We start from the raw sequence: 22,552 nt of genomic DNA on the forward strand, positions 1-22,552 counted from the left end.
AACAATCCTATGCGTGCATATTTTGTCAACAATACATTAAATACATTCGGATTCCCGATACAATTCAAATTCAAGTAGGAACTTGCGAAATGCGAATACGAATACGGGAATACGAACCGTCTTGCAAGTTGCAAGTTCAAAGTTGCAACTTGCAAGCGAAATCAAAATGAATATGAATCGAACCCGAACGAATCACTTTGAAAGACGTGAAACGCAACGAAAAACGAATCGAATGAAAATGCAAAATCAGGGATCGCGGAGCGGAGCGGAGGTGGAGGCCCGGAGGCCCCCGGAGGGTACCCTTTTTTTGCCTTGCTCCGGGAGCAGGAGCCGGAGCAAGAGGTACTTAAAATTTTTTACTGGAGCCGGAGGTGGAGGCGGAGGCACTTACAAAAAAAAACCGGAGCCGGAGCTGGAGCCGGAGGTATTTTTTTTCAAATAGCCGGAGGGGAAGGCTCAAAACCCCCCCTCCTTGACCTCCGGAGGCGGAGCTGGAGGGCAAGGAGCTCCCGGAGGGTACCCTTTTTTGGGCCTTGCTCCGGGAGCCGGAGCCGGAGCAAGAGGTACTTGCAATTTTTCAAGTGGAGCCGGAGGTGGAGGTGGAGGTACTCATGAAAAATCTCCGGAGCTGGAGCCGGTGCCGGAGGTATTTTTTTAAAAATTTTGGGAGCCGGAGCTGGAGGTGGAGGCACTAGACCCCCCCCTCCGCGATCCCTGTGCAAAATGAACGAATTTTCTTTTGCTACATGACATGACATGAGTACCAATAACGTTACGTAGTTACGTTAAATGTTAGAGTTACACAAAGCGTGAGCTATAAACTGAAATAAAACCTGGTCGCTTCATTTATTAGGGTGTCCCGTTCGGCGTTCATCAAAGTGTTTGGGTGGGGGAGGAGGTAGTGTTTTATTTAGCTGTAGGTGTTCGTTCTGTGGCTAAAATTGTTGTACTTACGATTGTGTTTTGTTGTTATGCATACTGAATAAGTGAATAATTATTGTTCGTACATAGTTTCGTACATCCGTTCGAAAATTGTAATCCTAAATTTATCAAAATTCTTCCGCATTCCCCACATGTGAGAATATAGCATGTATTTTACGCTGCGTACTTTTCAAAAATAATGATTCGACGAGTTTTTCGGGGTGTTGTTTAGTGTTTTTTCGTTTGTCGTGTTACCTACTTGTATTTCCGCTTTCGATTTTGTACCTTATTTATATTCGTGCACTTCCGATGACTGGAAGAAATAATATTTAACGAATGCGTCATCGATGGTAAAGTGTGGCGGTCAAAAATGATGGAAGAATGATAAAGTTCTGCGATGCTTTCATTTGAAGAAGCCTGTTGCCAAAACTTTTCGAAACAGTTTCGCTTTTCGTAGAATAAATGGTAAGTATTTCACGATTTCCGTGTAAAATAACTTATAATTAGAATCATTTCTTCGGCTGGTCGATGTGCCGTTTGTTTCTCGACTTGTCTGCTCCGCAGCATCGCATTAGCACCCTGAGAGACCGAATCTTAGGAGATACGGAAGAAGACAGAATGACATGTCGGTGTGTTTATTTGTTTACATTGTTATCCGAATATATTTATATACACACGCACACGCTATGCGATCGATTGCAGTTGGCCCTATCGGAGTGGAAAGTATCAGAATTTAGCTCAGAATTATCATTACTCGAATTTTATGGGTGAATGACGAATCCGCGAATTGTCTATTCACTGACAGATGTTTCCCGCTGCGTATTTTCTTCTATAATCGAGAGTATAGCCCTCGTTTGACTTATTAACTGGATTTACTCGTTGAACGAAATGACGAGAGATGATAGTCTTCGATACTTCTGATACATATTTTGCACAGTAGTAAGTAGGTACTTAGAATGCAGACAGATTTTTGCATAGGAAGGGTGAAGTACATATTGTGGTTGTGCACTCGAGTCCGTAAGGTTTACAAATTACCTAACGCATCAACGAGTACATACTAGGTAGTTCAATGAATAATGATCTAGTCATATTCGTCGCAGAATTGCTAAATAATGTGAAGTAAACGAAACACCAAAATTTTTTAACTGCTTTCAACCAATAAAGTGAGAAATGTCTGTTGTCAGTCGAGAAAAGAATTCACTTTTCAAGTTTTCAGTCGTATTGTCACCGAGTTCGGCAGCTGAAAGTCTCCAGGGTGTGATTTTGTAGTTTGTACACGAACATGTTGGTAATAAGTCGAAGATCTCGATGATATCGTGTTAGTCAAGTTTTTATTCGCGTGCACCTCGTAGTTTTAGGTACCTATTTATGTACTTTTTCTTTCAAGCGAGAGGTCAGTTTTATAATTTTTTTTTTTTTTATTAAGTATTAAGTATTGAAAATTTTGGGGCCAAATAAGTAGTCGAGTTCGGTAGGTGCTCGTACTCGTAAATTCGGTGCTATTACGAGTTTCGGTGGCTGCGAGTGCGACTGCGACTGCGACTGCGAACGTTGAACGCATGCGTAAGGTATCGCATCATCCCTTTACGATTGTAAAAGGCTCGCCGCTGCCGCTGTTGGCTGTTGGCTGTAATATCGAATCCGACTGCGAGCACAGCAGCAGTAGCTATGCCAAAGTTGAAAGTACGAATAGGCTATACGTAACGCCGTAACGTAAGGGCAGCTTTAGCTTTAGCTTTAGCGTTACTATCGTCAGTACTTCGCCGATGGTGGTAACGTACGAGCGCCCAGCGCCGAGTTGCTTTCACATTTCGCCCACTACTACCCGCCCCGGTGTAGCCCGACAACCCGAGTCGAGTCGAGTCGAGTCAGCTAACAGCTACCAACATCAACTAGCCCATTTGCCTTTGCGTTTGTTAAATTTCCGATTCCGAAAAATTCCAACTCGATTCGCCTTCGCCCGCCGCAGAACGCGTTGCTGGGCCAACATTTTCATATCCGGCTCGACACCGCCCTTTGCACACCATTCGGTCTTGGCAATTTCTCATTTTCTTTTTTGGTTTTGTTTTCTCGCCCGCGCTTTCCTTCTTCGTCGGTTACACAAATACACATATACACTCACGCGCGCACAAATTTTCCTCTTTTTTTTCTCCCTCACTCTCTCTCTGTCTCTCTCTCTCTCTTTCTTGTTTTATCTAGCCTATACCTACTCGAGAAAAACAAAAAACAAAAATGAAAATCGCATTTTGCGCCACTGTACTGTACGTTTCGTGCATGCTTTGATTATTCGGCAGCGGTGCTTATGGTTTTTTGCTTTCAAATTTTCATCGATTCGTTGGTTTTGCAAAAAGAAAAAAAAAGTCACGAGTCGCAATGTGCTAAGTGCTTGGTGAATGATGTCGCGTTACGTTGAAAAAGCGTGTGAAATTTTAGCATACGAGTGATACGTATAACGATAATATGCCCAGGTACTCGTGCTCGTAATGGCCATTCGTGCGACCGCGTATGTCTGCCTGTGCGCTGGGTGCAGCAGTTACGAAGAAATATTTAGGTACTGGTACATGTAAATTAATAATTACAACTATGCGCATTTTGTACAGGTCGTTTTGACCGTCATCCGCTGCCACTGCTGCCACCGCCGCCGCCGCTGCCGCTGCTTTTCGTATCTTGGGTGCGAACTATTATAAGCTTGATATAGGCACTTAATGCTCTGACATGTGTATGTAGTTTGAAATTTGAAAAACTTTCATCTCGTTATCGATTTAACGCTTACGAGCGGATTGCTCTCGCTTTGCTGCTTCTCGCAAGCGGTAAATAGGTAGTAAGTAGGTAAGGTACGAGTATAACGACAACGTGCATTTTCACAAGATTCGCTATAGCTAATTTAGGTTATGAGTGTAGGCGCTAAGACGCTACTCGTATGCCGCAAGGCCGTCGACCTTTTTCCAATTTCTCAGAACTTTTGCATCGCTACTCTGGTTCGTGTGTGTAGTTTGCATCTCGGAGCTAAAAATATTGAGTCGGACGGGTGTTCACGTTCACGTGCGTTTATCTATACTTACGCGTTATTCGTCGAAATTAAATTTCAAATCTCACTAGGATTAGGAAATGGTGTTCGCATTTCATTTTGTCGCCCCTTCCTCGTCCAAAATTTCAAGAAACAATTGATTGAGCTAGCGTTAGTTCTGTATAACTCTGTTCGTTTATGTTCTAATACGAGTATAACGATTCGTTCGAGCTTATGAGAACGCAGTTTTTTACATCCTGAATGTGAATTAAACTTTTCAAAAGCTTACCATACTCGTATTCTCTACAATATTCTGTCAAAAACCTTCGTTAGCAATTACATTAGAATATTTTTTCCCCCTATCGACCAGGCTAATACTCGTATCTTCTATTCGACGAATGCATTTTTAAATTAACATTTCACTCATGTGTGCATGTGATTGTGATTATGAACACTGAGAAGTATGCGTAATTCGTATCGTGCGTTAAATACTCGTAGGCTGGCATTAGTAGGTAGCTAGCTACTACCTAGCTAGAGGTGAAGAACGTAGGTATTTTCATATGCACGGTTTTTCAGTTGAAACTCGCTAGGAGGCTAGGTTGGGTCTAGGTACCTATATAGTAGTATAGGAATAGGTACTATACGTATTCAGATTGTGACTGTTTAACGTGAAATCGTCTTCGCCATTTGCTCAACCCCTCATCTTATTTTCAATGGTCTTTTCTTCATGCGACAATACTTCCGTCTGCATCTTCACGGTTATTATTGTGAACTGTGAAGCTGAATGAAAAAGAAGAATGCGTATCGCGTATCGCGTATCGCGTACCTCTACCTACTATGCGATCCCATATGCATCGTATGTGTGATGTGCGAACGAAAAATATGTAATACTCGTTGCACCAATGCACTCGTACGCGTATCTTCGCGCGTGTCTTGAGCTAAGGGCTGCAAGCAGATGTTCAACGCACGTGGTAATCATTGTCCGCACATCGTTTTGTCTTCCTCGGTAAAAACCAGAAGGGGGTAGCATGGTAAAGGTTCTCAAGTAAGTGGCAAGGCAAACCAACAAATAGTCGTGTGGCTCGTCTTACCGAGGTCAACTCGGCTATTTTCAATACATAATGTATTTCGACCACATACTACTGTACATATCTTTTTCTTACCATACAATAAGTACAGTGGGTTGTATTGTAGGTATTGGGTATGGGAAAATGGATATGGGTAGTAGGTACCTCTACTTACATCAAAAACAATTTACGTCGACTTTTCTTTTTGGATTTTCATGGCATGCGAGTTGATAAATTAATATAGTATACGAGTAAACTTTACCTGTTAGCCACGTACCGTACCGTGGGTTTGATTTGCTTCATTTAGTCGGATTCTAAATATAAAAAATGTTCCACTATTTAATATGGTACTGAACTTCGGGGTGTCCATTTTCTATCAACTAAAAATCTGCGAAAAAGTCGTGAAAATGTCGGCGATATTTAGAAATTTTCTCTTCAAAATCAGAGAATTCCGTTATGATGGCTGAGAGTCCTTCCTTATTGTCAAATCGCCGAGCCTTTTACTCTTGCCAGTTTGAGGGTCTATATGGAGCGCTTTTGTTTTTTGGAGATGTGGTAAAAATCAGTGTTGCCACTTTTTTGAGCACCAAAGTTGAGAATAATGTTTCTCCATGGCGTTCACGCTCAAAAATTCTGAAAAAGTGACCTCGAGTACAACTTTCTATGCTGATGAGTGATTAACGTATAAAAAATCAGAAAATTGTGGTGGCGTTTTTTTGTATTCTCGATTTTAAATATTCTAAATTACTATACGTAGAAAATACAATTTCTCTTCTTAAAAGTTAAAAGGTTGAATTCGCACAAATTGGTATATTTTCATCAATTCTACAACATATTTCCAATAAAGTTGGTACAAAAATTTCGTACTCGCAGTATTCAAAAATGGTGAAAAAACATGAAGTCTTTAAAAAATGTGTCTTTAAATGGCGTTTAAGGGTGTTGAGTAGAGTTGAACTGATTTTAGCAACTCTCCCACCAATTTTTCGAGTGTTATTATTTTTAGAGCCGTGTTCCTCATTTTCGTTACTACTCGTAGAATAGTAAACGGGAAACTTAATAAATTGAATCGTAGATATCCTCCTCTCAGCCTACGTGTGTTTAACTTCATTAGTAGGTACGTCTACGTATAGTAAAAAACTTCGTGGCTTGATTGATAATACCGGATCTGATTTCCTCACTTTTGTGCTACTTTTTGCTCGTGTGTCCTGCTAACCCGTTATCCTGATACTGTCCTAATTTTCTGTTGAAATTGTGAAGAAAGTCCTGTTTTGTGGCCAGAGCGTCCAAAAAGAAATGATTTTTGCCTCGGATGCCTTTTTAAATTCAAGATTCCCGAACAAAAGTCCTATTTCTTGGCAAAATTGCTTTAAAAAGTTCTGTTTTCTTGCCTAAATTATTGCTAACCCGTGCAGTACAAACATCAAAATTCCTCTCGAGCTATAAAGATTGAAAAAATGAGGTGTTTTTTCCGGTGTTTTCTCAAATTTCACGACTTGAGAGGAATAGGTATTATTGATGTTTGTACTGCACGGATGATCTTTTTGTTTCTTGTGTGCGGCAAAAAAATGTATGTACCATTTCTCGACTCCTTCACAATTTTGACTCAAAATTCCTGACAACTTTCAATCAAAACTGACGATGAAGTGTAAAATCATGATTGATTGAAAAATCTGGACGGAATGCTCAACGAGGTTGAAATTTCAAAGTTGATTTAAAGGTTGAAATTTTTTTTAAAATTTTAATATAAAGAATACAGAACTGCCTACTGGCATTCACTGCTTAACTTATCTACGTATACTAGTTATCTACTACATATACAGGTGTTACGGAGGGGAGGTTGACCAACATCTCACTCCATTCATGATGATCTTTAATTACGCGACTAGGTCGGTGGGTTTATCTCTCTTTAGCCGTCTTGTGATGGTGGTGGTATGCAAGAGCTGGATGGCTTCAACGTTTGGATGCTGATGGAGTCTCTGGATGTGAGCTTTTGCCACGTGACTGATAACTTCATCCACATATGGTAAATTCCAATCTGTGTGCAATGTTTTATTTCTAATGTACCATGGGGCGTTCGCCATTAGGCGCAGAGCTTTATTTTGGAGTCTCTGGATTATATCCTGGTTAGACTTTTTTGCGCATCCCTAGAGCTGCACGCCATATGTCCATACTGGACGTAGTACTGATGAGTAGATGAGCTTTTTGTTTTCAAAGCTCAATTTAGAATTTCTTCCAATTAACCAATACATGTCTCTAATGCGTAGGTCCAGTTCCTTTCTTTTCTTTTTTACATGCTTACTCCAGCATAGCTTTGACTGCTTTGAGTCCAAGATCATACCCAGGTATTTGACTTTATCTGTCTGCTGGATGATCCTGCCATTGAAGATAATTGGTTGATACCCATATTTGCGATTTGAGAATGCAACCATTGCTGATTTGTTGTCGTTGATTTTAGTCTTCCATCGTTTTGCCCATTTTTCAACTTTGATTGACAGTGTCTGTAGTTTGTTGACTGCTGATTTATGATTTTTGTGTATTGCGAGCTGAGCTGTGTCATCGGAAAATGTGGCCCTAAAGATATCTGGATCACAAGGAAAATTGGCCGTTGTAAATTACATATAATATCGGACCAGTTTTGCTGCCTTGAGGTACTCCAGCCTCAATTTCTAATGCATCAAATTAAGTTGTTGATACGTAAAAAAAGTAGTAAAATGTTCGTAGAATCCGAATCTGTTTTTTTTTTTTTTTTTTTGTATCTTCATTCGTTCCAAAGTAATCGGGTTGGGAACCTACTACTTCTGAATTTACCCTCGTATCTGTTACTCGTATTTTCATTCAGAATTTAGAATTATTTGTTTTCCCATTTTTTGTGCTACATTGTTAACATTGGCATTCGAAATGTTTTTTCAGTCATAGTTTAATAGCGATTTGTTATGTTAACTTGTTACAGTTGTCGGCAATAAGCCGTACGAGGCGCGAACAGCGGGCAACGGCAGTCAAACGGACAAGCAAAGATGACAAAACCACGTATTGAAGTCTACTCGTACGAGTAATCGAATATCGCTATCGCTGTCGCAATTTCGCCTATTGGATCAGATTAATTGACGATGGCTCGAATGATTCAGGATACGTCACATTACCGGCCGTCCTATCTGGCTAATATTCTTCATTCGTTTCCTCATCTTAATGTCAGTCTTCATTTGGTCAACAACACATTCGCTCCTGAAAGCGAGCTCTACCTAGAGGTTAGTTCATTATCATTATAGGTTGTCTGTGCAGTGTACAGTGTACACCTAAACCTATGTAGTATGTATATATAATTTTTTATACTTACTATTAGTTCATTTATTTGACTGATGACTGTGCGAGGTATTTGGCGAGTGAATGTTCTGAATGACTTATTTATTGAATTGGAAGAAGAACTGTCTGAATAGATACCCTACCTAAGTGCGTATAAAGAAAAAAACATCAAAAGTAGCTCATCAGTGATCGCGCACAACAAAATTTTAGAAGTACGAGTAGAAACCCCCTTTTTTCATCTCGAAAATTCGATCATTGCTCCGATGTTTTTTTTTTTTTAATTTGTTGAAATCGAAACAAAAATCGTAGAAAAAAGTGTGAACAGCGAGTAATGAAAATTTCAGCTAAATAATCGCTGGATGAATTAAGATCGGAGTAATGTGACTTGCTAATTGCTAAAACACACTGGAAACAGAAGATGGCATTTGGCATTTTCGACCTGAAGAAGGATTCATCATTCATCGACATTGCAAATCTGGTTTTCATTGCCTCGAGAATAGGTACCTACTACTTACGTATAGAAACATTAATCGCAGTTTTTCACCTTCAAAATTCTATTCGCGCTACGCCCTAGAGATTAACAAGCACTCGAATATCCGTGTTGAGAGTAAATATTTGGATGTCATTCGCGTATCTGAAAATTTAGGTATGGTTTTGAAGAAGAAGAAGGTTTGCTGAAATGGGTTGTTTTTAAGTATAATTTTCGCTGTGCTCTTTGCGAGTCAAAATTCGGTTCTGGAAGAATAGCACGAAGGGTACGCATTTTCATTTACTTACTCGTAGCTTCTCGTGGGTGAAAGGAAGAAAGGCAGGAACATGGGATTCTTCTACAGTCCTTGATTTTACCACTGAAAATGTATAATATTGTATATTGTATCCTATAGAATTCTGTCCAACATTTAGAATGTGCCGAATTTCAATGTGTTATTGAATCGTTGAATTATCCGTTCTTATGTACCTAATTGGTTTTGTTTTGTTTTATTTTTGCAGTCTTTAGGCATTTTAGGTTCAATTCCCGCAGCGTGGCTCATATTAACTTTATTCTTGCTGTTGATTTATTTAATGACGAGATGTTGCGACAGAAAGCCTCGGCCTAAGCACAGTATTATCGTTTTAAAGTGGACTCTGGGTATATTTGCTGTGTTGTGTTGGTGAGTCAGAGTACCTTACCTATACCTACTTGGTGACTCGATTTGCGTATCAAGTTTACACCTATCGCGATTACGATTATTCAGATACCTTATTGACATTTGTGCTTATTTTCTCGTTTTTAGCGGAGCGATCGGTGTCAGTTTATACGGAAATGATGATTTACATAACGGCTTGTCAGGATTCGTTGTTTCTGCGCAAGCAATCGACGATAAAATCATGACCATTAAAAATCAGGTAACTTTCTACACCTATGTACTACGAGTATTTCGCTGTCGGCAAATCCATTTTGTGCTTTTTGGGACATTTATTAGTAGAGAAGGTTTAGAAGGGCAAACCGCAGGTTTCTATCAAACAAGTACTCCGAATGAGAAAAAATTGCAATTTTAGGCGAACCGATTGTGGTTTACCTCGGTCTCTTTATATTTGTATGAACACAAAGTAGTGTAAGGAGGATAATAATACTCGTAGATTTGTAGCTATAGGTCGATATGCATCCACACTTTGAAAATGGGTTAGTATTCGTTCATCTATTCGTCAAGTTCAATTTAATAGCGTAAAAAATGAAAAAAATCCGCTATTACTCGTACTCGTACTTGAAGCGGAAATGATCTGTGTTGGGTCCTTGTGCTTTTAAATGTGCTTTACTCTTGCGAAATACTGTCTAATTAGGTAATGCCGCGACAACGCGAGTATATTTGTGTATACGAGTAGAATAGAGTATAGGACATAGGCTTAGTGCAGGGAGATATGTACGAACGTACAGTATAAAAAGCAATTTAGAAACATAGTACGTGTACTTCTACTTACTTAGTTACTATTTAGCGAATAACATCCGTTTTCATTAAACGTCGTCCGGCTTATCGTTTATCTTGACGCAGTGTCTTGACTTAATTTTATTATCTACGTACCTACGTACTTTATTTGAGCAACATGTGAATTGATGATCACATTGTTCACGTTGAACATTATAATTTGCATATTTTACCTCCTACACTATTGTGAATTATCATCAGATCCGAACAAAAAGGAAACCTTTTGAACGAATCCGAGCTAGATCGAAAGAGCCTGCCCTACATTCCTCGTAACCAAAGTTTCGTCCGTTGAAGTTCATTTTTGGATTTTTGGTGAAATTTTTGAAAATTAAAAAAATTATCGTTCTTTTTTTGATTTTTTTTTCTTTTCAATTTTTCTCGAATTTACGTACTAATTGGTCGAAAATTCAGTTTTGAACTGGCAAGAAGGTACCCCATAAGCACCGACCAAAGTTACACGTTGTAAAGTCTATTTTTGGACTCTCCATAGGGATTTAAAATTTCTGAAGAAAATCAGAAAATTGCTGGAGGCTTCAGAGTGAGCCAAAACTATTAGGTGTACCATACCGTAGTTGTTGGATGTCATGTAGAAGTTGAATTGAAGGAATTATTCGCCTAAAAATTTGCATTGCTTAACACAGTTTAAAAATTGTCCCGAAAACAACTTTTTTTTTTCGAATTTTTTAAATCTTAAAAAATTGACCAAAAATCCAAAAATGAACTTTACTTTCATAAATTTTGGCTACCGGAATTTCAGAACATGTTCTTTCGATCTAGATTGAGAAGGTTTCCTTTTTTTGAGACAAAATCCATCTTTTTCTTTGCGATGTCTACTGTAATGCACGAGTGAGAGACGTTATCAATTGAGTTGTTGCGTGAAATAATTCGAAACGATATAATTAGGTACCTATGTATTTCTTTTACAGACCAGAATGATCAACGATGCTTTGAATATTACCATTGAAAGAAGCTCGGGTAAACTTAGAGACGTTTTCGACGAACCAGTTGAAAATCAAACCGCACTCAGCGAATTATTCACCGCTCTTCGTCACTTTTCCGCTAAAAAGGACGAATCGCTGAAAAATTTGCGCGATATTAGTCGCGCTTTGCAATACGTCAGCTTGCAGCATACTATAAATTTAGTACATTTGGCCGAAACTATTAGGTGAGTTGTTGTCTGTTGTTTTGTTTCTCAGCCATGCTTTTACCGTTTACATACTCGACGTATGTGAACGAGGTTGCAATTTGTAGACTCATGTCGCAAAAAATTGCAAAATCAACCTCAGTCGACATCTCGAAATTCGATTCTGAGGTGTAAGGATGTGCTTTTTCGCGATGAGCTAAAGATCCGCTCGATCGCTGTTGGTGTTGATGGGCCGTGAATGTTTCCTGTACTGTATTGGTTATTGGTGGGATTCGAGAGGTGTTACTCATTTTTAAGGCTTAAGGCTTCTAATATGTCTGTCTGTACGAGTGCGTGATTTGTTAATAAAAATTTTGATTTCGGTTTTCAGGTGGCCGTTAACAATGGGAGTGCTGTGTCTACTGTTAATTTTCTGCATCGTTTTACTTTTTGGAGTCGCCAGACATTCTCGATATGCTTTAATAATGTGAGTACATATATATTATACACGAGTAGTGATTAGATGTAGGAACCTCTACCTACTAATCGTATAAACGTATTTATATGCTCGTGTAAATACTCGGCATTCGTACTTTCTTCATTTTCGTGACTCTGTTGAAACTGAGTAGTAATTTGGATATTTTTTTATTTTTATATTTTCACTTTCTTTCACTTTATTATACTTTACTTTACTTTACTCATTTGTGTGTACACTAAACCTATGTGTTGTTTGCTGTGTAGGTTTTCGGTCGTGGGTTTGTTCGCTGTTATTATTTCGTGGCTATTGGCGTCCATTTATCTGTCAATATCTGTGGTAAATACTTATTACATACTCGTAAATACGTACATACACTTTCACGATACATAGGGTGCTCGTACCATCGATGGCCGTTCTCCTATCTAGTTTCACTTTCATATTTCGCGAGTTTTTGGAAAAGCGAAAAACAAAAACATTATTACGCTCTTATTGTCATTTTCCATCTGTCTTGTTTTCGTATTAGTTAAATGTACTGCTAAGTATTGAAAATTTTCCCAAGATGGTCATAGATGGTCTAGTTACTCTACAAGCTCATGCTATATGTAAATGATATGGTTTTGTATACTTGTATATAACGTGTGTAGGTAGCTTACTCGACATTTTGTAAATTTGGAATTTTAAATAATGAGCTGGTCACCACATCGAGTGAATGGTTGTATCAGATACTGTCGGTGTCATCACCTGTTTGAGAAACATGGTCTGTCTCAAATGAAATTGTGCACGATTCTGCGTCGATCTATCTACTGAGCGATTAAAAATTTGCAAATCGCTCATTTTTGGATAAAATTGATGTTTTAAAAATATTTCTCGGCAAATATTTCGCATTTATCGTGTCAAAATAATATAAAATTTTAAAAAAATTGCCAAAAACTTATGAATTTTTTTTCGATTTTTTGAAATAGGGACATATTTACACATTTGCAGACAAAATTTTAGTTTTAAAAATGGAATTTTCTTGGTCAGGTGATTTGATTGACCGACACGAGCATTTTTCATTTTTTAATTGTCGTCGTTGCTAAAGAGGTTCTGCGCATCGGATGATAATTAGTGAACGTATTTTAATTTCATAGCAACGGCACGGAAATTCACTATCGCGTCGCGATTATAAATTTTAGTTCATTAGATAATAATTATTATAAACGACGGCGTTCATTTCCGTTCTACACTAAGTGTTTGTTTAACCATGTAGTTCTGTCGTTTCCGTTGTCGTCGTGCCGCATTCGTTAAAATTGCAAAAAAATTTAAAATACGCTCTCGGTGCCTAGATAAATTTTATTCGAATTAAGGCTCGAAGGCGCCTTTATTGGTTCTGAGAACACGTACAAATTATTTTCAAATTTTGTGTGAAATTTCAGGTTGAAATGTCGATTAAAAATTTCAACAATTTTTCAGAAAAAAATAACAATAAGCTAACGAATTTCGACAAAAACTACGATGGAATATTTTCAATTACCTTCTCAGCCAGAGAAATTGACTCTCGAGATAGAAAACATCGATTTTTGGCTGAAGAATATTTAAAAAAAATAAAAAACAGACGAGTAAAAACTGCGCATAGACCTAAAAAAAAAAGTTGATAAAAAATGTAGTTACCTATGTTCGAATCATCGAGATTTATAGCCGGCGATTTCCTCATTCTCACTGTCGGCGTTGTTGCATTATCTTTGCCTGTTGCCGATGCTGAAAGTTTATTTTCATTAGATATGTACTAGATAGGTACTTTAAACCCGAAGCATTCGTATTTTACTAATACAAACGTGTATCTGTCGTTTTATTTCTAGGCGGCTGGCGATTTTTGCGTGAATCCGGATTTATTTGTCGAACATAAAGCACCTCCGACGCTGCAAACGGATATTTTAGTCTACTACATTTCGTGCGAGAACTCTCTAACTAATCCATTCACGCTGTCGATCAAACGAGGCACCGACGCGATCGACGAAATGCAAAAACAATTGATAACTATTTCTCAAGTATCCAAAAATCTATTCGCGCACAAAGTTCATCCTCATTTGGAGATGCTGACCAAAGAAGTGTACGGTACATCGGGCATGATATCTACTCTAGCCACCGAATTAGAATGTAAATTTTTCCACTCGAAATACATCGAAATTTTACGTTCATTGTGCCACGATGGTTTGTAAGTAAAACTATATACCCTTCATTTATTGCCGAGTCTTGTAGTTGTTTGCAATTTTTTTTGTTAGAAGGGATGGATATTGCGGTAGGTCTGACTTTGGTGGGTGACGAGGTGAGGGGGGGGGGGTATGAAAAATGTTCGTGTTTCTTTGACGTTCTGAGAATGCTCGAAAATTAAATCACGAATAAATAATACTCTTATCAAAATTTCAGGAGGTCAAGTGATCTGATTGGGGGGATAAAATTTGGGCTCTATTCGTACAATGAGAACCGCAATATAATTCGTGTTGATTAGGATTAAATTCATCTTGGTTAGTTACTTTTGTCTTGAAAATGTGTTTTATTATGTTTCGCAGGTTCGGATTAATGTTGATGCTGTTAGCTAGTCTAGTTTCTGGATTCTTCTTTACGATTTTAGTGTGGCTCGATTCGCATACTTGGATTTACATTCGCAAAAAGTAAGCGTACGACGGTAACGATCGTGCAATTAAATACATATTTACGTAAATTTGCGAGTCTTCGTAGGTAGAGTGGCACTCGCACGAGGATTCTTATAGCTTCTGAAATTTTCGTCTCTTGAATTTTTCCTTCACACCATGTTTTTGTGGTACCTATTATGTATTATGAAAATTTAGTGAACTTTCTCCGATATTGCACGCCCGCGTGCTTTCTCAATAGAAAATTGGTTCCGAGTTTTGAAATGATTTTCACAACGTATATGGCGCTAATCCGTTTGAAGTACTAAAATGTGTTATGGATCATCATTGATCAGTGATCATTGTGATTTGAGGACTTATTCGAGAAATCCTACGTGTCACGCTGTAGAATAATTTCCACCTGAAATGATCCGAAATTAAAATCAACCAATCAGCCGTTGTTAATTAATTGATTTTCATTCCAAACGAAAAAATCATTCGAGTCTATACCCACTCCATTCTTATGCGCCTGTTCGATTCTTCAACTCACTACTTATACATACTCGTATGTAAAATAGATTATATTGGGTACTTCCTAATTATAATACATTATTGTTACTCGTAATGTTGTGCAGTACAGTACAGTACAGTGCAGTGCAGTGCAATGTTAGTAGGTGTTGTACAAGTGTGATGAACATCGTCTCTGACGATGTGTTGCTTAAGTAGATCGGCTTTTTGGAGTTTGATTTTTTGTTTGCGCGTCAAACGTAATAGACTTTGATTTTTTCTCACTTAACGTTGGCAAATTAGAAACAAGTAGAGGTGTAGAAGTACGCAATGTACTCACGTACGCATCTATTGACAAAGTTGGTTACTTACTAATTATATTGTTACTTCGAGCATATTGCCATTTACCATAATGTTTGTTTTGTTTTGATTTCATTTCTGTTTGTTCATTCCCGTTTAAATGGCCACTGCTTGGAAAAATGTTTCGAAGTTGAAATAATTCAAAAAAAAATAATTTTAAAATGAAAAAATGTCTTTACGTGTAAATTGCCTAGCCACATTTTCGCCACATGTTCTCAAAGACGATGAAGTATCACAAAGTACGCTTCGCTAAATGTTTGTAAGATCTATGTAACCTTTCTATCTGTGTTCGTATCGGGCAGTTAAATAATTTCATAAACCACACTGTACAGGGTGCCCAAAATTATCGAGTTCTCTCGATAGCAATATTTTTTTCTAGCGGAAAAATTTGCCAGTACAATCCTCTATAGGTACCTACCTACCTATGTTACCTCTTAGTACACTTTTGTTCAAGTACCTACTCGTATCTGCGAAAAATTTACGGCTAGTTTTAAAATGACGTTATTTACAGGCAAGATTATGCACGAGTAGACGAACAAGATCCGTTTTTACCTCCGAGCGCAGCCTCTCAAGCGATCGCAGCTAGAACACTTCGAAACCAAGGGTCGTACAACTATCCCCATCTTAACGCTACAACATTCACTGCTCATGTGCACGTGCATTTCGCATGATTTTCAGTTTTATAACCGTATTTTTCCATCTTTGTTTTGCGTTTGTACTTATAATTTTTTTTTTACGTAACTATCTCGCGCTTTCGTTCTTTCTCTCTTTCTTTCTCTTTGTTCTTCCTTTTATTTTTATTTGTTTTTGTATTGTATGTAGGTAGTCGTTGAATTTTATGTTTTGTTTGTTTTTTTGTTTTTTTTTTACATGTTGTTGATGTTTACTAGCATCAGAGGTGTGACGGAGTAATGTGTCATTGGAAAGCGGGGGAACGACTGGAATTTTCTCAACTTTTTATCCCGGACACCTCCACCCACTCCAGTATTTTCCATGATAATTAACCGCATGTGGTTCGATCAAATTTTGGAAGGGCGAGTTGAAAAAAAAATGTTGAATAATTATTCAACGTTCCAAAATGATGCTTTTATACTTGACAAAAGAAGAATTGTTCTATTGCTAGGTTGGTACTTGGTACCTACTAAAATCAAAAATCAGCAATTTTTTCGTATTATTTTTCGTGTGTTTTTTATTAGCCTTTTGACAGTTGAAAATTAAATTCAAAAAAAAAAAAGAAAATTTCCGGGTGGGCGAAAGCTTCAGAAAATTCACAATTGGCGATGTATAAAAACACCATTTTTAATATATAAGTAGTTTTAACCGCAAAATTTTGCGCTTTTTGGCATTTTTGAATGAAATTTAGCAGTTTTTTTCGTTATTTTGCACTTTTTTGCAACGATGCCAACCTTGTAGATATCGATTTGGTTATGTTTCTTGAATTTCTCAAGTTTATTAAGTTCTTGAATTTTTTTTTAAAAATTGCGCAAATTCAAATCTGCTCGAGCGAAAGCTGTGAAAAAATTGATAATTCGAAAAGTAAAATAACGGACGCAAAAAGTTGATTTTCAAAGCTTCAACATTTGGGAATGTTGACAATATGTAGTTTTCGAGAAATTATAATATTTTTAAAAATTTGTAATTCATAAAGTAAAAACCCTTGGTTTTTGGCAATTCTCTGATTTTTCTACCTTCCCAATGTTACCCCCCGCTTCCTCCGCGGTTCGGCACGCCTCTGATTGGCATGCGAATTACGAATGATTTTTTGTTTTATTTATACGAGCATGCAAATATTGTAGCCTTCATTTTTCTAGATATCGTATCAATTGTTGCAAAGTGCTGTTGAATGTTGAAAGTAAATTTTGATTACTATCGTACTTACAGCATGATATTGTTATCCGCCGTTGAGCTAGTTTTAATCACGAATTCGCTTTTAGTTTGTTCAATAAGGTAAATTTTCCATTTACGGCATCGTGTCTTTCAAAAATTTCTCTCGGTCAAACTAATCTCGCAGAAAATATTGATATTATCGAGAACTACATAGTCTTTTTTTGTCTTCAATGCGATGCCGTTGGAATATTTTATGATAGCCCGATGTATAAATTCATTTTTCGGTTCCATTGTCATATTCTTTTTAGTTCTCGCGTCCTCTTGATTTTTTTTTTTTTTTTTTCTTGAAAATAAAGTTTTGCTTCGGGTTCAAAATTGGTGCGTTCAAATTCAGACGGAATAAATAATAATTATCCTTCCAACATTGCGTGAAAATAACTACTTTTAAATAAGCAAAAAAATTGGAAATTCGTATGCTCGAACTGTTTTTTTGTTTGTTTGATTGATTTGATTGTTCGCTCGTTCGTTGGTTCGTTCGTTTTTTAATTCTGTCTCTGTATGTCTTTTTTTCTCTTTTCTCTCTTTCTCTCTCTCTCTGAATCTTTTTTCTAATTCTAGCTGTTTTTGAAACGAAATACAAAGAAGTGAATTTAATTATCATATTAAATTTACAGACGCGATGTCAATGTTAACGGAGCAGGAGGTACGGGAACGTTACGTCCAGCCGGTATACATCCAATCGGCACCATCAGTCATCAGCGGCTCGGTAGCGACTCTGGCCAGTACGCGACTCTGAATCGAAAATTTCGAACGCTAGATCATCCGGCTAGACAAGGTAGACATATGGTGAGTTTCGATACCGCGTCGCACACCTTGGGCCATAGTCATAATAAGAAACAACAACTGCAACGAGGAGACGGCCCCGGACAGTACTCGACGCTGAGTAAGAAATGCAAAACTTTGGAATCGAACGACTTCTACTGAGATCAAGCCTCTGCCACCTTGACAACGTTTTCTACCTTTTCAACGACCGTCGGTTATCAGATTACCGAGTTATAAGATGGATAAACACGTATTTATTTTCCCCTTGGCCCCTTCTTCATTTCGTTTATTTGCTACGATTTTTCGCGACTAGCCGCGAGCCGTCGCGTCGCGTTAATTTATTGTTTTCGACGTCCTTCGGGAAAAATAATCGAATGATATGTATTTCGAATTCGATTACCTACCGCATACTCACTACCTACCTATGATATGTTATGTTATACTAGTTTTTTTTTAGCTATAGGTACAGGTGCCTCTCTACCTACCTATGAATATTTTGTTTTACCGGGTAGTTTTATCATTTATCTAGTCACAGTCGAGTAATTGCAAGTTACGTTACCAGATTATTATTCGGGCGGTAGTGTATTTTATTATTTTATCGCAGGTGTCGGACCAATCTGCACTCATCAAATTTATCGCGTTACGTCCGTTCTTATCCGGTGCTTGTTTTTGTGAGAAAAAAAATCTTCGAACGAAATACTCGAGGGTTATTTTACTTCGCGGCGATCTTGTTTCATCGCATTTTACGTTTTTGTCTTTTTTCTTTTTCTGTTTTTTTTTACCTCGCACTTCTCCGCTTCTCCTACACGATCTTCGTTCAGTTTAAAATTCGGTACGTTAGGAGGAAAACATTGCTCAGTTTGTCGTTTTGGAAATGGACGGTTTCGTTTTTTTTATTCTCTCGTAGAAGTCGTAGAAGTATCGTTATTCTGAGAAAAAATTCGTTGTCCGTCATTGGATGTAGGGAGACGTTTTTTTCCCTAGTTAATCTGATTCGACGTCGACAAACGAAGCTATAGTGAATAGTGAATTACAGCGTAAAACTGTATCGCTGATTTCCTTTCTGTATGCTTCCGGTTACTCCACCTTCAATTCCTTTTAATCTGCTTCGCATATCGTTTGAAATGAATACCGCGGGTAAACTTCATTCACGGGCCACGTTTCATTTCGCGATTGTACGCGATTTTCATCTTGATCGTAATTCGCTCGAGGTGTGTACACTGTACAGTGTACAGTGTACCGTGTACCGTGTGAATCGTACGTTTTTGCAATACTCGGGTGTATTGCGTGCGTGCATGAGTTGGCGTGGCGTCGGCGAGTACTTATAGGTTTTTAGAGGTTCGTGGTCTTACCCCGTTCAATTAGGTGTCTACTGTCTATTTTTCGATTTTTATTTCGTTCGTACAAATAGGAAAAGTTCGTTATTCGAAACGAATCGCGCTCAAATTAATTTTTAAGCTTTATCGTGTTTTTCATTTTCATCGCCTACCTAGTAATTATAATGTTAATATTACCTTCACCCTTACCCTGTATTATGCATACCCGTTAGAATGTATTGTCCGATTGTGTTCTGCGTACGTACCTACCTATTACGTATGGTCGTATGCACGAAAACACATTGACTGTATGTAAGGTGCATAATTGCATATCGTATAAGATGATGAATAATCAAATCAACTCCCTACTTCGTGTGTAGGCAGGTTAAGTACTCGTATGTGTTCAGCGTGCTTCGAAATATCGAGCACCTCGAAACGGAATTTTTTATTGCAAATAGGTATACTGTAGGTTGACGATGATATGTGCGATTCATCGTAGCCAACTGATATTTTCATATAAAATTCGCCTCAGGAGTGCTCGATGTTTACGAACACACTGCCCATTCGGATAGCCGAGCATCTACGCTCGTCTATTCCGTTTTGAAAGAAAAAAAAAACTGCATAATATGATTTTCTAGTCGAAACTATTGTTTTCAATAATGCTATCAAATAATTAAGAAATGAATCGGGTAAATTATGGACCATTTTATGTCGTGCGTTGCGTGTACCGTAAGACTATACTTACCTGTAGTGGCTGATTAGTCCGCTGTCTTTGAGTACCTATATACTTGTATGGTAATGGTATATACGTATATTGGGTATGTATAGTGAGAATTGGCCATTTTTCATTAGAAGGTGGCAGAGGCATGTCTTTCCCTTATCCCAATACCTCCTTCATTCTCCCCCCCCCCACCCCGCCCCCTTATCGTTGTAATAAAATTAGTTCCTCGTAAGTAAGTTGTGAATAATCGTGCATGCGTTACACGAATTTGTGAATTGTGTACATAGTCCTAGAGATACCCATGTGGCATATTTTTTATCATTATACATATTTTGCGCGTAGTGCGTCTGCGTCTGCGTACGCCGCAGTATACGCCGCAGTATACGCGCTTCAAGCTTCCGATGAACGAGTATCTTTCTTCTAAAAAGTAAAAATTGCTCATATGATAATATGCTTTTTCAGAGGACACGATACGTTATTGTACTCATATTTTTCTTTCCTCCGATGTTGAACCCCTGTGAAAATTATTTCAACTAGAAAAATTCCCCGTTAAGTACATGATCTCTGTTGACTGATTTTCGCTACTTTTAAGCGTATGTTAGTGCATAATATCTCACTCGAGTGAGAAAATGTCGATTTTTTTCATTTTTTATTTTTTCTTAGAAATAATGCATTCCTTTTTTTTTTACGATCAAATCATGTAGAAATATTTAAATAATATTATACTTATAATATTTTTTTTTATAACTTCGTAGATTTCGCGTTAGTAGTTTTTTTAAATTTTTTTTTATTTATCTATTTATTGTATGTTTACATTTTTCATTTGTTTACTTTTTTACTTTCATCAATATTATTCTTTTTTGTGTACCTTCGTTTAAATTTTGAGCGATTTCAAAATAATAATGTATTACAAATTTAAGTACCTACAGTTTTTTATTTTTGTTCAATCTCGCTTCGTTTAGGTACTGATAAGTCAAGTGCCTACGTAAGGTAGGTACCTATGTATGTGTGCCCTGTAAATCCTAACTCATTTACTTTGCATTTTCTGGGTGCATTGGTGCAAGCTGTGTGTACTGTGTCCTTTCCTACCTGTCATACCAAGCCATTTTATTTACAACATTGATACAAAACAACACTACTCGTAAAAGAATAGTCCAAATGTACAACGAATAGCTAAATTTATCAGCAGGCGCTATATATGGAATGAATGTTACTTTTGTACGTAGCTAGGTACAGTTTATCTTTACTCGGTTAGTGGAAGTGGCATCTAATATGCGCAATATGGTAGTTCGCTCATGTAAAATATGTGTTTTAACTGTTTAAAGTATCTTGGTACTACTTACCATCTCATTGTACTTGTTTTACCTTGTGCATAGGCCTACATTGTGTAGTATTCGCCAAATTTATTAATTTTTCAGTTTGTTACACTATTTTATTTGATTGAATTTTTGAATAAATTACTTTTTATAAAAGCTTGTTTTCATACCTACAACCTATCTTTGGCCTGTGGGTTCCCCCCTTATGACAGATAGGTAATTGAAAGATAATAATATTTTCATGTGTAATCAATCCGTACTGATGACTTTTTTCTACTTATTCGATCGAAAAATAGCATTATGTATGTATGTATCGAAAACGAAAAACATATTTTAAAAAAACAAACAAATTTCTTACGAGATGGTTTGAATTTACCTTAATTTTTAAAAAAAAATTTTGTGACGTCTGCATGCATAAGCCCTGTTCTTTTGCTACTCCGAATAATCGTTAGTTTCATTTGTCAATCTCGTTTATTTTGAGCTATAGTGCTTTTTTCCACCTGAAAGTTCAACTTTTTTGAAAAAAAGCCTCGTTTCAGAAGGAACTTGGAGCTTTTTGGCAGAACCAACACCAGAAACGAATTCGCCGTACCCAAAACCCCCTATTCGTACACTTCGTACAGCCTAAAAAGCTCTCTAAAGCTTGAAAAATTAATTCAAAAGTTGAAGTATTAGGAGTATAGAACCTCTGAATACTCTATATTCTCCTAATGAAATTGGTCTGATTTAGCATCTTTTATTCTCGAAAATGATCAAAATTTGAAAAATGGTGCTTTTTCTAAATTGAGCTTTTTGGCCAAATGAAAGTTAATTAGTGTGTAGGAATGGTCAATTATCACTAATTCAGCATCGCTGATCACGTCAAGCTCCTTTATTTTAGTCGATCAAGCTTCCATATAACTGAAAGCTCAACTTTAATGAAAAAAAGCTTCATTTGGGAGAAAACTTTGAGCTTTTTTCAAAAACCAACACCAGAAACGAATTCGCCGTACCCAAAAACCCACCTATTCGTCCTGTTCGTACAGCCTAAAAAGCTCTCTAAAGCTCGCAAAATCGATTCAAAAGTTCAAGTATTAGGAGTATCGAACCTCCTAATACTCCATATTCTCCTAATGAAATTGGTCTCATTTTGCATCTTTTACATTCGAAAATGGTCAAAATTGCAAATTTTCTGTTTTCTCAAAATTGAGCTTTTTGGCCAAATGAACATCAAT

At 37.4% G+C, this 22,552-nt stretch overlaps 1 protein-coding gene across 6 annotated transcripts; it reads left to right on the plus strand.

The window, feature by feature from the left end:
- The first annotated feature begins 904 nt into the window (after positions 1–904).
- Positions 905–21,494, plus strand: tty (tweety). 6 transcript variants are annotated; one of them, XM_065357647.1, is made up of 11 exons: positions 905–1,386; positions 7,946–8,240; positions 9,286–9,446; positions 9,570–9,681; positions 11,186–11,424; positions 11,774–11,869; positions 12,124–12,196; positions 13,699–14,054; positions 14,410–14,511; positions 15,848–16,047; positions 17,838–17,977. In XM_065357647.1, the coding sequence occupies exons 2-10, from the start codon at positions 8,103–8,105 to the stop codon at positions 16,005–16,007; spliced, it is 1,437 nt and encodes a 478-aa protein (XP_065213719.1). In that variant the 5' UTR covers positions 905–1,386; positions 7,946–8,102; the 3' UTR covers positions 16,008–16,047; positions 17,838–17,977. The 6 variants fall into 6 exon arrangements, with proteins under 6 accessions (XP_065213719.1, XP_065213736.1, XP_065213727.1 ...); XM_065357664.1 differs by having other exon boundaries at positions 15,848–16,024; XM_065357655.1 differs by having other exon boundaries at positions 15,848–16,051; positions 17,838–17,974.
- The last annotated feature ends 1,058 nt before the right edge of the window (positions 21,495–22,552 follow it).

Source organism: Planococcus citri, chromosome 1 (assembly GCF_950023065.1).
Source record: "Planococcus citri chromosome 1, ihPlaCitr1.1, whole genome shotgun sequence".
In the NCBI taxonomy this organism is placed as follows: Eukaryota; Metazoa; Arthropoda; class Insecta; order Hemiptera; family Pseudococcidae; genus Planococcus; species Planococcus citri.

Coding starts and splice junctions, on each gene's coding strand:
- tty (XM_065357623.1), top strand. CDS start 8,103: ATGGCTCGAATGATTCAGGATACGTCACATTACCGGCCGTCCTATCTG. Junction 11,425..11,773: donor CATTTGGCCGAAACTATTAG/GTGAGTTGTTGT, acceptor TTCGGTTTTCAG/GTGGCCGTTAACAATGGGAG. Junction 14,512..15,847: donor TGGATTTACATTCGCAAAAA/GTAAGCGTACGA, acceptor CGTTATTTACAG/GCAAGATTATGCACGAGTAG.